Source organism: Leuresthes tenuis, unplaced genomic scaffold (assembly GCF_036924035.1).
Source record: "Leuresthes tenuis unplaced genomic scaffold, fLeuTen1.0.hap1 SCAF_18, whole genome shotgun sequence".
In the NCBI taxonomy this organism is placed as follows: Eukaryota; Metazoa; Chordata; class Actinopteri; order Atheriniformes; family Atherinopsidae; genus Leuresthes; species Leuresthes tenuis.
Window position 1 is genome coordinate 3,412,370 of NW_027325372.1, and position 13,752 is coordinate 3,426,121.

Consider the following 13,752-nt stretch of genomic DNA (forward strand, 5'->3'; position numbering starts at 1 on the left):
GTGACCCGGCAGGTGGCCCAGTGTAAGTGTGCCAAGAGATTCCAGGTGGAGCAGATCGGAGAGAACAAGTACCGGGTGAGTCTCTGCCTCAGTGTGGCCATGATTTCAAGATTCTGTGAAAAACTAAAAGTAGTTTGAAACTGTTTAAAGACGTGGGTCATTAGGGATTTACAGGAAGACGGGTCGGTTTAGTTCAGCTTAAATACCGGATGTACGAGCAGCTCCACGTTACACAAAAGAAACACAAGATTCGTCTGACTGGACCGATAAATTCTAACTGTTTTAATCAAACTGCAGGTTCTCAGAGACTTTAGTTACTCAAACTGAGGAAGAAAGAGCACGTTTTTACCTCCAGTGATGCTTGTAAATCCCATTTGACCCACTTCTGATTCATAGAAAATGTAACTGGCTGCATCTGCACTTCAGGCTTCGAGTAGCTTCTCAACATAACTTCATCTTTTTATCTGTGTGTTCGTCTCACATCATGACATCATGCTGTATGTCTAAGTGTTTAATCTGTCTGTATCATAATATCACAACATGTTTCTAACATCTCACAGCGCTCCAGGACTGTTTTCTGTGTCATGGCCAAAACATTCATGTAACCGTGTGGAAATGAGAGCACAGACACAGGCAGGAGGCAGCGCTTCAGCTGATTTATCCACATATTATTACTTTTATAGTTCCTCTTAGGTCTTTAAACTGAGAGATCATTATAGGCTTCTTTGTTTATACCAGAAAAGTGAGTGAAATGTGATTAATTTCCATTAAAATCTCGTTTCTGAGAAGATTTTTTAATAAAACCAACCAAAAAAAAGCAAAATATTTGGTTAATAAACATCTGATCAAGAGGAAGATGCATTTAGAGCCTTGAGTACAGCAGAGATTAATCTAAAATGTGAGTTAGTCACAGCACAGAAAGATGTCTCACGAAGCACTCGGCTGATCAGAAATGATCACCAAGTGAATTAAATTAGGTCAGAAAGTCATGAGAAAAGAGCAGTGAGACCCTGGGGGCCGTAAAACCCTGACCACAGGTCACGGTTATCCTGAGAGCGTCTTTAAGAGCAGCCGGACTTCTTCTTCTTCTTGGTTCTTGAAGACGTTTCACGTCTGATCCGAAAGGCTTCTTCAGTGCAGATACTGTAGGTGTTAGAGGGGCCGTTCACACTTAGGAGGGGAAACCACAGAGAAGAGGTCCGGTTGCCCTGATTCAAGCTTTTCAAACAGTTTATTTAAAAGAACCAAACTGCTTTGATGTTTGTTTACCTTCCAGATGTGGACTCACTTATCATCTTTGTTAAATCCTGAGGATGCAGAGTCACTGCAGTTAACCTAGTTATTTAATCAGTTAACCAGAGGGTTTGGGGCTGATTTGTAGAGCTGAGCGCCTTCCTCAGCAGTCTGTGTGTGTCTGTGCAGCATTTACTGGACCAACCATCACTACCTGCTGCAGTCTCCATCATTATCCTCTGGGTAATGATCTCCAGTGTCGGACTGCGGGACACTGGAGACACTAATGTTCCTGTTCGCTGTGTTTGTGTCTGGCTGCTCTTCTCCTCTCCGCCTGTCTTCACCTCCAGCTCATCCTCATCCTCACCAGCAGCATTTTCCCACATTTTCACATCACTGACATGTAACAAGCACACATTCATGTCCACTTTAGCACTTTGCTCACAACACTAATTGCCGGCTTGAATAAAAGTTTGAGAAGATGTTGCCTTTGATACATTACAGACATCAGTTTTCAGTACATGTTGTTTCATTCTGGCTCTGTTTCTTTCTCCTTGTGTTCCTCTGCTCCGTGTCTGCTGGATTTATTGTAGTTCTTCCTCGGAAACCAGGTAAAGTGACTCCCGCTGCTGTGAACGGATGTGTGAAAGCTGCTTCCACGTTCTCTAGCGAAGGAGCGCCTTCTGTTTCTACAAAGGCAGTAAATTTTTAAAAAAAGGGGGGGCTCCGCTGTGGCTTTGCAACGTGTAAGCAGGTTTCACCGTCCACTTGTGTTTATGCTGTGATTTGTTTGAGTTGAGAGTGACAAACTGCGCATTATGAGGCGACAGCGACATGGCTGAGGTGCTAATTAGCGGTCGGGTGTGCTGGAGCGAATCGAGCTGCTTGGAGAGAGATCCAGAAGAAAAGAGCTGTGCTGGTGGCGCTCTGAGTTGTGCTTTGCTGGGTGAAAAACTGAAAACTTCCGGTTGAACGTTAAGATGAAAGGAAGATCGGTGAATTCTGGCGTACATGGTAATGCTTTGATTCGAGCGGCTGGGTGAATCGGGATGAATCGGGATCTCTTCAGATCTGTCAGTGCATGTTTCTCCTGTCGTTGCATGAAGTAGAGATAGTCCCGTCAGATTTGCTTCTGAGTGTGAGACTGTGAATCATCTGAGTTTTACTCATTTATCCTCCTTGTCTCTTGCCATCTTTCCTCGTTTTCTTCTCCTCCGTCCTGCCCCCCCGCCCCTTCTGACTCTCCTCAGTTCGGCGACTCCCAGCAGCTGCGTCTGGTCAGGATTCTGCGCAGCACAGTGATGGTGAGAGTCGGAGGTGGTTGGATGGCTCTAGACGAGTTTCTGGTGAAGAATGATCCATGCAGAGGTGAGCAACACAAACATCACACCTGTCTCCCACTCTCTCTCAACACGCTTCACGCCTTTAGAGACCGGAGACGAGAGAGGTATAAGATCACATGTGCTACCTGTTTCTTACCTTCCTGCGTTTCTATAGAGAAAGCTGAGATTAACCGTGCTGAGCTGCATTCTGGGACTCCGTTATCTGCCGTCTTTTACCAAAAAATCTGTGAAAACAGTCAAATTTGAAGAAGACAGAGACTGAACCACAATGCCGGGGAATGATGCACAACATCTGTATTGTTTGTAGGGCTGAGCGATTTTATCGATACCGCGATATTTATCAATATTTTGTTTTCAGCCGCGAGTATCGTTTTTTTGTTTGTTTATTTGTCATTTTTTAGCAAACTTTATTGAAAAGTCAGACGTTACAATTAGTGAAAACACAGAAAATTAACATGGGGGGGGGGGGTAAATTAGTTCATAAAAATGTTATATAAAGTTCAAAGCTCAGTGGTTTTGATGGATTTTCTGTTCATAGAATGTAGGATTGTTGTAATTTATTGTTTTAGCTCCTTCTCATTAAAAAAGTTGGTTTGTGATTAGAGAATTTGAATTTGTGTTTATGGTATTTAGCAAGTAAAACAAGCAGGTTGATGATGTAATATTCACAACATAAACATGAGTCTGAAGACATGTTTGTTTGTTTCTGTTTGTCTGGCGGTGTTGTTCTTCCAGTTCAAAGGTCGGACCAACAGTCAAAACAGCAACGATTCATGTCAGATCACACTGTCCCTTTAAAATCTTTTATACACTTGAGTGTATATATATATATATATATATATATATATATATATATATATAAGGTTAACAGGAAACCTACAAGAGTTGGAGCAGAAACCTGATGTGGATCAGATGTTTTCATCAATAACATGTTAACCATGTAACTCTGTATTAAAGGTTTATGTTTCTGTATTTATTAGACGCTTTTATCCAAAGCAACTTAGAAATGAAGATATAACAGCTTTATATAAAGCTAACAATAAGCTAAATAGAAGGAACCAGGAGTCCGACTCTGTCAGAGGGGACAGAGTAGAGATAGGGTGCAGGCATAGAAGGAAGTGCAGAAAGATAAAGTGATAGAGGGGGTAGGGAAGTATAAGGTAATTAATTAAATTGTGCAGGTGATGGATCTGTTACTGTAAGAGCTGGTTTTGTGTTGTAGGCAGTTATCAGTTGTGTTGCTTTGAAAGAAATAGAAATAAAGACGTGATTTTACATGCTTGTTCTGCAGTGTGTGAATCAGAGACAGCAGGATCCTCACAACTGAACAAGACAAAGACCCCCCCCCATTACCCAAAATGCAACACAGCACGACAAACAATCCAACTTTATAAAAAAGCTCCAAACAGATGCTGAAATGAATCATTGAGTCAGATTTTTAGCCATTATGTGAGGAACTAACAGACTAACTAACCCTAAAGATGCCTTTCGACACACTTTCACCTCCAAACATGAGTGAAATGACTCGTTTGTCACGTTGTCTGTCAGCAGGTGATGCAGTGAGGGGCTGCGCCTCTCTGCAGTGTCTCCCCCCCCCTGATGTGGGTGTATTTGTTGTCGTGGTGTTTCCCTCCGAGCCGTCCATCCTGAACCCTCTAATCTTGTTTTATCTCTGTACACACGGCCCTTTCCTCCCCTCGGACTCTGTCTCTGTTCATTCTCTCTTAAATAAAGTCGTACTGCATGGTGCATGGTCTTCAGTTCTCTCCCTCTTCCTCCCCCTTCTCCCTCCCTTTTTTCTCTCTTTCCTCAGTGCAACATCCAGGACTAAAGATTCTCCGCTCCGATTCCAGTAGCTCCATCTCATCTCGTATAGGTTGGACCTCTCTATCTCTCACGTTTTCTCCTAACTGCCTGTCTTTTCTTCATCTTTTTCTTTTCTCCTGGATGCTCTCCTCCAGATTTCTTCTTTTTTTTGTTTACTTTATTGCTCCTGCACTTCTTCTCTTCCTCTTTGGTTTGTGGGTTTTGTTCTTGTTGCTGTGCCTCGCTGACTGTGATCACCTGACTAACGTTACCTCCCTCCCTCCCTCCCTCCCCCACACTGTTCTGCTCTTCCTCACCCGACCTCCCCGGCTGTCGCTGTCCTGTTTCTGACACATTTCAGGGGCGACGGACCCCTGTGATCAGCTGTGTGTGTTTATGGGATGTCTCTGGTGTGTTATCTGTGTGAGAGATTTTCTTCATCCCTCCATGAGGCTCATGCAGTTATTTCATATTGTCTCTTGTGTCTCTCAGTGACAGTCACTCCTGGCTATTTCTGCTGCCGAGGTATCTACTCTTCCTCTGTCTTTCACTCCATCCATCTTTAATCACAGCTAATCTCTGCGTGTCCATATGTGTGTGTGTGTGTGAACTCTAACTGTGGTCCGGTTGCTGTGTAAAAGGCGTTGATGTGACGTCAGTCTTGTCTGTGTGCCACATGTTTGCCTCATGCTTCCTTCACTCACAGTAAAAGCAGGACTTGGCCAATCCCTGGTCTTTACAGTCTGTGTCAGACAGAAACTGCCAGAATGCCCCACTGAACAAGGCTAATATCATTTGGTTTAATCCTACACAGAAAAAAAGTAGGCACATGTTTAACCTAATCTCAGAGGAAAGAGGGCGGAGTCTAAGACCTGGGCGTGGCCAGCCTGGGTTTCTAACAGCGCTGGCTTCCAATGTGATGGCTGGTTGGTGGGAGACAATTACAGGGTGCACCTGGCTGGCTTAAAGTGGGGGACATAATTGCAGGGTGCACCCGTTTAATTGACTGGTCCTGTTGCCAGGGACGATGGCCGTGAAAGCTGTAGCCCTTTCTCTTCCCTCTTTCTCCCATCAGTTCTCTCTCTTTCTCTTCCCTCTTTCTCCTATCAGTTCTCTTTCTCTTCCCTCTTTCTCCCATCAGTTCTCTCTTTCTCTTCCCTCTTTCTCCTATCAGTTCTCTCTTTCTCTTCCCTCTTTCTCCCATCAGTTCTCTCTCTTTCTCTTCCCTCTTTCTCCCATCAGTTCTCTCTCTTTCTCTTCCCTCTTTCTCCTATCAGTTCTCTTTCTCTTCCCTCTTTCTCCCATCAGTTCTCTCTTTCTCTTCCCTCTTTCTCCTATCAGTTCTCTCTTTCTCTTCCCTCTTTCTCCCATCAGTTCTCTCTCTTTCTCTTCCCTCTTTCTCCCATCAGTTCTCTCTCTTTCTCTTCCCTCTTTCTCCTATCAGTTCTCTTTCTCTTCCCTCTTTCTCCCATCAGTTCTCTGTTTCTCTTCCCTCTTTCTCCCATCAGTTCTCTGTTTCTCTTCCCTCTTTCTCCCATCAGTTCTCTCTTTCTCTTCCCTCCTTCTTCCATCAGTTATTTCTCTTTCTCTTCCCTCTTTCTTCCATCAGTTCCCTCTTTCTCTTCCCTCCTTCTTCCATCAGTTCCCTCTTTCTCTTCCCTCTTTCTTCCCTCGGTTCTCTTTCTCTTCACTCCTCCTTTGTGGCTGGCTTCTCCAGGCTTGTTGTTGTCTGCTGGGGCTGCTGCACAACTTTCTGTCCAAGAATGCTGCTCGATGTCCTTTGAAAAAAGGGAGAAACCCCGACTTTGGGTTCTCTCCTAATGAGCATAAGCCAGGCATGACCCCCACCCCCACCCACATGTATTTATACGCTGTGTGCGTATACTCAGCAGTGCTGAGAGGCTCCTTCGCGGCAAGAAGTGAAGATTAAATAGAAACAGAGGTGCTTGTTAAAGATGAGGAGAAGGGAGGCTGTGCTTCGCTTCCAGCTCTCTGAGACGCTTTTTCGCAGTGAAAGCGAGGTTATGGTGTTCAGAAACCTTGTTGTTGCTTAAAGTTCGGGTTTATATTCCTTTAAACCATAACGGCAATAAGCACATTCTTTAACTAAAGCCTAAATCCGTTTTAGTTGCTTTTTTTATATAGAGGCAGAGAGATGGCTTTTCTTTTCGGCTTTGTTTTGGACCGAGATTCGGCTGCTCCAGATCTACACCCAGTGGCTCCTAAAGTTGCATGTCGGGCATTTAAAGGACCGGTTTGAAAGTTTGGGACGTGCGCTTATTTTCTGGTATCAGTTTAATTCCTTTCTGTTCCGTTTGCAGGCAGAACATTTAACTGGATCCTGGACTTTATGAGAGGCGTGTTTAACATTTAGTCATCTTAAAAAGAAAATGAACGAAAACTGAGACAAAACACAGAAGCAGCGTGTAAAAAACTAAGTGAACCCTCAGAGGGTAAGTATCACTGCACTGATTAACTGATCATCAGTGAGTTTGAGCACCTTTATAAAAGCAGAAGAAGAGACCATCTGAGATAACTTACTGATGATCAATGAATCAGTGTATTGATCATCAGCTCCTGGCTCTGTGGAAGCAGGAATGAGTCATCGTACCTTTTAATGCTCTGTTTTCTGAGAGCGATGGACCTCGGTGGTCCGGTGTCTCGCACAGCGTTGCGTATTAAATTAACGTCCTCACACATCACATCCCTCCCTTAAAAAAACTCAACTTAGCCTTTTCTGATTCCCTAAACTCGGACCCCACAAACGTCCACGCTGCTCACGTGCACTCACAAATGAAACATGCACCGACCCTGATGTCTGCAGCCATGGAAGCACTGCGTCTCTCCCTCACTCTGCTCGCTGCCTCTGCCGCCCCCTGCTGGAGGATAAACTGAGAAAACCACGGGAAGACCAGCTAACTTTTCTGCCGTCTTTGTCTCTGTCTGCAGCTCGTGGTCGAACCAACCTGGAGCTGAGGGAGAAGTTCATCCTCCCAGAAGGAGCGTCTCAGGGTCTGGCTGCCTTCCGCTCCCGGGGCCGGCGCTCCAAACCGGGCTCCCGCAACGCCTCCCCCACCCGCTCCTCCTCCTCAGCCTCTCACAGCGGCGCCTCCCTCCCCTCGGCTCCCTCCGCCCCCGCCACGCCAACGGCCTCGGCATCATCCAGGGTAGGGTTTTCACTCTGTGTCCACTCATTACACCTCCACATTAATTACAGAGCAACAGCCAACCTTCACCCAGTGAGTTTAGCTGCAGCTGTGACGTTGGATCCTTCTTTAAACACAGGTTTCTGCTGCAGAGACGATCCCACTGCATCACTTCAGCATTTTAACACATTCTTACTTCAGTAGCTTCAGCCCTAATTTAACACGTTAGAGTTGAAAGGCTTTCAAACCGCAGATAAAAGCGTTAAACACAGCCAAAGATGAACGATTGGAAAATTAAAAGATATATGAAAGGAGGTTTTAAAGTAGTGAAAGAATGAAAGCACCAACTTTTAAAAGTTTCAGTAGAGTTCACAGATTCCAGAGTTTAGGAGCACGTACGAACTTTAGTTTTAGTTTTTAATCTGGACCTGAACGACCTGCATGTTAAATACGGATGACTGAAGTCATCTTAAACATCTGAAGTCTGAACTTTAGGGGGAACCCGTGCAAAGTGCCTCAATCCAAAGATAACTTACTGAGGTCAACGTGCAGTGAATCTGATATTCATCTCAGGACGATTAATAGGATTCAAACTAAGATTTTTAACTGAATTAGTGATGATAAAGAGCCCAGATACTGTCAGATACTGCTGATCGTCACCTACAACACGACTAAACACAAGACGCTGCTGTTTCCTTACACATAGATTTAAAATAAGGAGTTTTTGGGCCAAAGACAAGTTTGAACATCTGAGTTCTAGATGAAGAGTTCGTCCCAGGAGACGAAGCAGCTGAACTGGCTCAGCAGTGGTTAATCTGGTTAAACTCACACTTTCAGGTTATTTAGCCGTCCTGTTGGAACAGCAGCATCACAGAAACTCACTTTGTGTCGTGGTCCTCTGGTGTCAGATGTTCCTCGTTTGTTTGTCGTGTGGATTAACGTCTGTGTGTTTGTGGCAGGCGACTTTTACAGTTTTTGTTTCATATTGTTCATTTATTGTCATCCTCCTGTTGTTGTCAAAAATCACCGCATCCTTAACTGTGAATTTTTATTTTTTGTCCTCTTCTGTCATCTTTTTGCCTTTCCCCCTCGTTCCTGTCGTTCAACCCTGCTCACCTGCCTTCCAAATGTTCCTCCTGCTTTGTCGGGTTCACTGTTAAAATGACATCATCCGCTCTGACGCAACGACACGCTGCGCTGCACCTCCTCGCTGTCCAACCTCTTCCTCCATAACTCGCTCCCTCTGTGCTGCTTTTCCTCCACCCTTCCATCCATCCTTCCTTCCTTCCTTCCCTCCCTTCAGTCCTCCCACACTCACTCTCGTGACTATGCCAAGCCCTGGCTGGCACACAGTAAAACTCCGACGCCAACCAAGTGCCACTGCTGCCCAGATCACGGTCACAGCCACATCACTCCTGGGCACGAGGTAACGCACTCACCCCACCACGTCCCCACCACCTCCCCTCCCCGCCCCGCCCGACCCCCACCTGACTGAGCGCTCTGATGCACTAACACCCGCAGAGAAAGTTTGGCTGCTTTGTAAGATTTTAGCTGCTTTTCTGTTGCAAGAGGAGAAGAAAATATGACCTGAAGTGTTGATGACATCATCAGCGTAGGATAGTTTTAACTGGACACAAAGTTTAAACTGAAGAAGTCTTTGATTTGAATTAGTTTTGCTTTCAATCAGTTTCGTCACTTCAAGTTGAGTTTATAACGGTTTTAGGTGCCTGTCGCTGGTTAATAATCGATAGAACATCAAAGTTAAACAGGTGTGAAACCAGCATTTCTCATTCATTTATAGAATAAACATTTAAATCATGATGGAAATCAGTGCCGTATTCATCTGTACATGCATTCCTGTACTTTCTGACACCAACCTCCCACGAATAGATTGTAGCCTTCAGATTTTGTGGTTTGTTGTGTGTTAAATGTTGTGTTTAGTGTTCATTTGTCGTAATAATCTGTCTGTGTTCGTGTCTCAACGTGACGTGCCGTTTGTTGAGGATTAAAACTGCTGTGATCAGTGACAGTGAAGCGATCCTCAGCTCGTGTTTCACCTGTTCTCCTGCAGGGGGCGCCGTCCGGGTCCAAACTGAAGAGGCCGACCTTCCACTCGAGTCGAGGCTCGCTGACGGGAGAGAACGGAGGAACGGCGCACACCAGTAAACGAACTGGTGAGATTTTTATTAAAGAGACGTCCGTATGAGTCGTAGGATGGAGGTTTCCTCCTGAGGATGGATTAACGCGCCTGAAACACGCCAAGTAACCTAAAATACTTCATGTGTAAGAAGCCCAGAGTTCAGCATTTTGCCGTCGTCATGGTGGGTTTGTTGGAGCCAGAAGTGACCATATTTGGACATTATGGGTGGAGCAGGGGAGGGATCTGATGTCTTCTGAGTACTGAATGTCTCCATGGTTACTGAGCATTTCAGAGGTTGTTTCCTGAATGGAACAAGTCCAGTTTAAACCCGTTTCTCTGGCTCCAGGTGCTGCACTCACGCCACACTCGTGTGGTTAGCTGTGGGCGGGGTTTAGTCTGCGTCATTCAAGAGAGAGCAACGAAAAAAGCTGAGCTGCTGCTCACATGTTTCTCTCATTTTCCTCCTTTTTATTGGTTTTTATCGCCAGACATGCGATGCGCCGTTCATAAATACCCGCTGGTGTTTGGAGACGCTGGTCGGCTTTACAGAGCGTCCACGGACAGCAGCGGCTGTTTAAAACAGCGTTACTAATGCGGACCGGTGGCACTAAGACACCAGCTTACAGGAAACTAGACCAGCTCAGAAGCTGTTGTTTCTGTGGTCCGACAGAGTGAGGTTAAAAACATGTTGTGACATTATGAGCTCTGTGGTGGCTCTCGAACAGGAGAAAACCAAACCATTTGATGGCTGAAACCAAGTTTAACTGGTTTAAAAAGAGTTTTTCAGGGTATCAAATTATAAAGAAGGATTTATGATGCAAAAGAACAGAAACAGGAAGTAAAAGCCAGGATTATTAGTTAATAAATAGAGGATAGTTCTACCTTCTGATCCGTTCACCTTCATTTTTGCCATATTTAAAGCTTATAAGAAGAAAAAAGAAGAAAAAGAAGAATGGACTTGAACAAACAGTAAAACCCATAAAAACACAGTAGATATGTTAGGTTCGGGTGTTTAACAGCTGATCCAAAGTGCTCAGACATCCCAGCAGTCTGGAGTCCTTTAACCGTTCAAACTGGGTTCTGTTCATTAAAATCAATGTTCTGCTTTTCAGGAAACCGAGTCTTATGTTCAGTTTTCTAACCGTCTTTCACCTCCTCTTCCTGTTTCCCCGTCAGACCCTAAACGCGGGGCGTCCACTGCCAGCGGCCCGACCAGCCGAGCCGGCAGCCGAGCGGGCAGCAGGGCCAGCAGTCGCCGTGGCAGCGACGCCTCAGATGCATCAGAGCTTCAGGACGCTCGCTCCGTCTGCTCGGACGCTTCAGACACCCCGAGGCGGCCCGGGGGAGGAGCCAAACCCTCCAAGATCCCCACCATCTCCAAGAAGGCCTCCAGCCCAAAAACGCCAGGGTCTGCAAAGAAGTAGACCCAGCCACAGCGAACCTGGAGCAGCACCGTTTGGGCCGCCATCATCAGCCATCTTGGATGCACCAGCGTTGATCTGGGGCTAGAAAAGATGCACTATGACTAATATTTTCCAGGGGAAAGAGCGAGATGGACAATCTGAGCGACTCTCCCTCTCGCTCTTTCCTCCGTGTCTACGACCGACTGTGAACATGCACAAGAGGAGAGGAGAGCTGGTCCGGTGGTCCCAGCCCGGAGGGGGGGGTCAAACCAACGTTTCCCCTTTAAGATCCCAGTTTGCCTTCCAGTTTCCTTCTTCTCCTCGAACGTTCCCCAGCGGCGTGGAAGCAGACACGACTGATGTGACGCTGCCTTACTTTATGTTACACTTTGCCCTGAACAGACTTCAGACTGCTGCACCACACTGACAAACAAGTGCACACATTTCAGCGGGAAGGCGGGGCCGGGAGGGGGCCGCCACGCCGCCACCACAGCTGCAGAACCGAAAAAAGCTGAAACGACTTTCAGGAAAATAAAAAGAATTTTGGCTTGTGGGTCAGATGCCTCAACGATGCGTCTTAAAAAGAAAATATGCAACAACTGCCATGTCGCTTCCCCCGGACTGGTTGGCAGGAAGCGCCGCCTCAGCAGCGCGGCGCGGAGGGGGCGGGGCTCGCTGTCTAACCTCAGCCGTGGTGCTGCAGCTGAGGGAAAACGCGCCGCAGAGCAGACTCCTCCCAACCGCTGGAACGTCAGGATCAGCCTCGTGGCGGAGCGGTTTTCCCACAACAATCCAGACTCGCAATAGAAAGGACTATTTTTATGGTGACGACTAACAGCACATTACTGACCGTATCCTAACGCCATGTTAACAGCCAGCATGCACTAACCGTCTCTCCCTCTGCTGTTCCACCCGCTCTGTGTTGCCCTGAGCAGCCCGGTGTGTGCGTCTGTTTCAGGCAGCAGGACAGGTCACTGACTGGAGTCACTGTATGCAACGTTTTTGATTTGCGAATGTTTTCTGGTTAATTTATAATCCAGTTTTTTTTTTTTTGTTATTTAGCTTGAAAGAAAGATCTATTTATTTTTCCGTTTCATGTCATATCACCATTTGCAGAGAGTGATTTAGTATTATGGTTAAAGAAATTGTGATTTTTGTACCGAGACGATGTCCACTGCGCTCTCTTGACATGGTTTGTGTGTAAAGCTGTAACATGACATCACTCATTAGGGCGCCGAGTCTGGCGGCAGCCATGTTTGTTTCGTTTTCTTTACTGCTAATGACTACAATTTCCTGACCAAAGGGGTTTGCCCTTCATGTGTAGAGAGAACTACAAATATGAATGACAGGGGACCTGGGCAGTGTGTCCCTCCCCAGCGTCTCTTCTTCTTCTAGGCTTTTTTTCAAATGTCCTGTCATGGGCGGGGCGGGGCCGAGTCGGCGCCGTGTTATCTCCGTGTAAGAGATGAAGTTTATGAAATTACAGTAAGAAACATCTTAAGGTGATTTTTATTTATTTATTGTCTCTCTGGGGGGAAGGGGGGGGGTTCAGGGAGAGCTGGAGACGAGCTCGCCACTTTTTGATGACGCGCTCCTCTCCGTGCGATGACGGCACCGTGGAGGGGGGGGCGTTTCCTGAAGTCACTTGTGTAAAATTAAAAAACTAAAATTATAAACAAATTTTTTGTTCTGTTTTTGTATTAAAATATGCTTGCAATAAAACCCGCTTCTGTTCTGATTCATTTACCCGCCGACTTTGTTCTGTGAAGAGTTTAAAGCAGCGGTGACATCATCATATCGACCCGCAGGCGTGGGTGGAGCTCGCCTCCTCGCAGCGAAGGCTGCTGGTTCGAATCCCGGCCGAGCTTCCTCCCAAAAACAGTTAAGTAGTGACCCTGAGTGTGGTGGTTTGGTCCGTCTCCTCGGTTTGGTCCGTCTCCTTGGTTTGGTCCGTCTCCTTGGTTTGGTCCGTCTCCGTGGTTTGGTCCGTCTCCTTGGTTTGGTCCGTTTCCTTGGTTTGGTCCATCTCCTTGGTTTGGTCCGTCTCCGTGGTTTGGTCCATCTCCTTGGTTTGGTCCGTCTCCGTGGTTTGGTCCGTCTCCTTGGTTTGGTCCGTTTCCTTGGTTTGGTCCATCTCTTTGGTTTGGTCCGTCTCCGTGGTTTGGTCCGTCTCCTTGGTTTGGTCCGTTTCCTTGGTTTGGTCCATCTCTTTGGTTTGGTCCATCTCCTTGGTTTGGTCCGTCTCCTTGGTTTGGTCCATCTCTTTGGTTTGGTCCATCTCCTTGGTTTGGTCCGTCTCCTTGGTTTGGTCCATCTCCTTGGTTTGGTCCGTCTCCTTGGTTTGGTCCGTCTCCTTGGTTTGGTCCATCTCTTTGGTTTGGTCCATCTCCTTGGTTTGGTCCGTCTCCTTGGTTTGGTCCATCTCCTTGGTTTGGTCCGTCTCCTTGGTTTGGTCCATCTCTTTGGTTTGGTCCATCTCCTTGGTTTGGTCCATCTCTTTGGTTTGGTCCATCTCCTTGGTTTGGTCCGTTTCCTTGGTTTGGTCCATCTCTTTGGTTTGGTCCATCTCCTTGGTTTGGTCCATCTCCTTGGTTTGGTCCATCTCCTTGGTTTGGTCCATCTCCGTGGTTTGGTCCGTCTCCTTGGTTTGGTCCGTCTCCGTGGTTTGGTCCTTCTCCTTG

The 13,752-nt window shown here is 46.4% G+C and overlaps 1 protein-coding gene across 14 annotated transcripts in view; it reads left to right on the forward strand.

Annotated features, from left to right (window-relative positions):
• macf1a (microtubule actin crosslinking factor 1a) overlaps positions 1-12,793 on the forward strand; it is a 224,883-nt gene extending 212,090 nt beyond the window's left edge. For 6 of the 14 annotated variants that reach the window (XM_072371022.1, XM_072371032.1, XM_072371023.1 and 3 more), the window contains 9 exons: positions 1-75; positions 1,827-1,844; positions 2,484-2,601; positions 4,390-4,452; positions 4,875-4,907; positions 7,332-7,549; positions 8,832-8,954; positions 9,600-9,702; positions 10,845-12,793. In XM_072371022.1, coding sequence (XP_072227123.1) covers positions 1-75; positions 1,827-1,844; positions 2,484-2,601; positions 4,390-4,452; positions 4,875-4,907; positions 7,332-7,549; positions 8,832-8,954; positions 9,600-9,702; positions 10,845-11,092 — 999 coding nt within the window. In that variant the 3' untranslated portion in view covers positions 11,093-12,793. The remainder of the gene's footprint in view (positions 76-1,826; positions 1,845-2,483; positions 2,602-4,389; positions 4,453-4,874; positions 4,908-7,331; positions 7,550-8,831; positions 8,955-9,599; positions 9,703-10,844) is intronic. The other 8 variants (XM_072371025.1, XM_072371035.1, XM_072371027.1 and 5 more) reach the window with 6 other exon arrangements.
• The last annotated feature ends 959 nt before the right edge of the window (positions 12,794-13,752 follow it).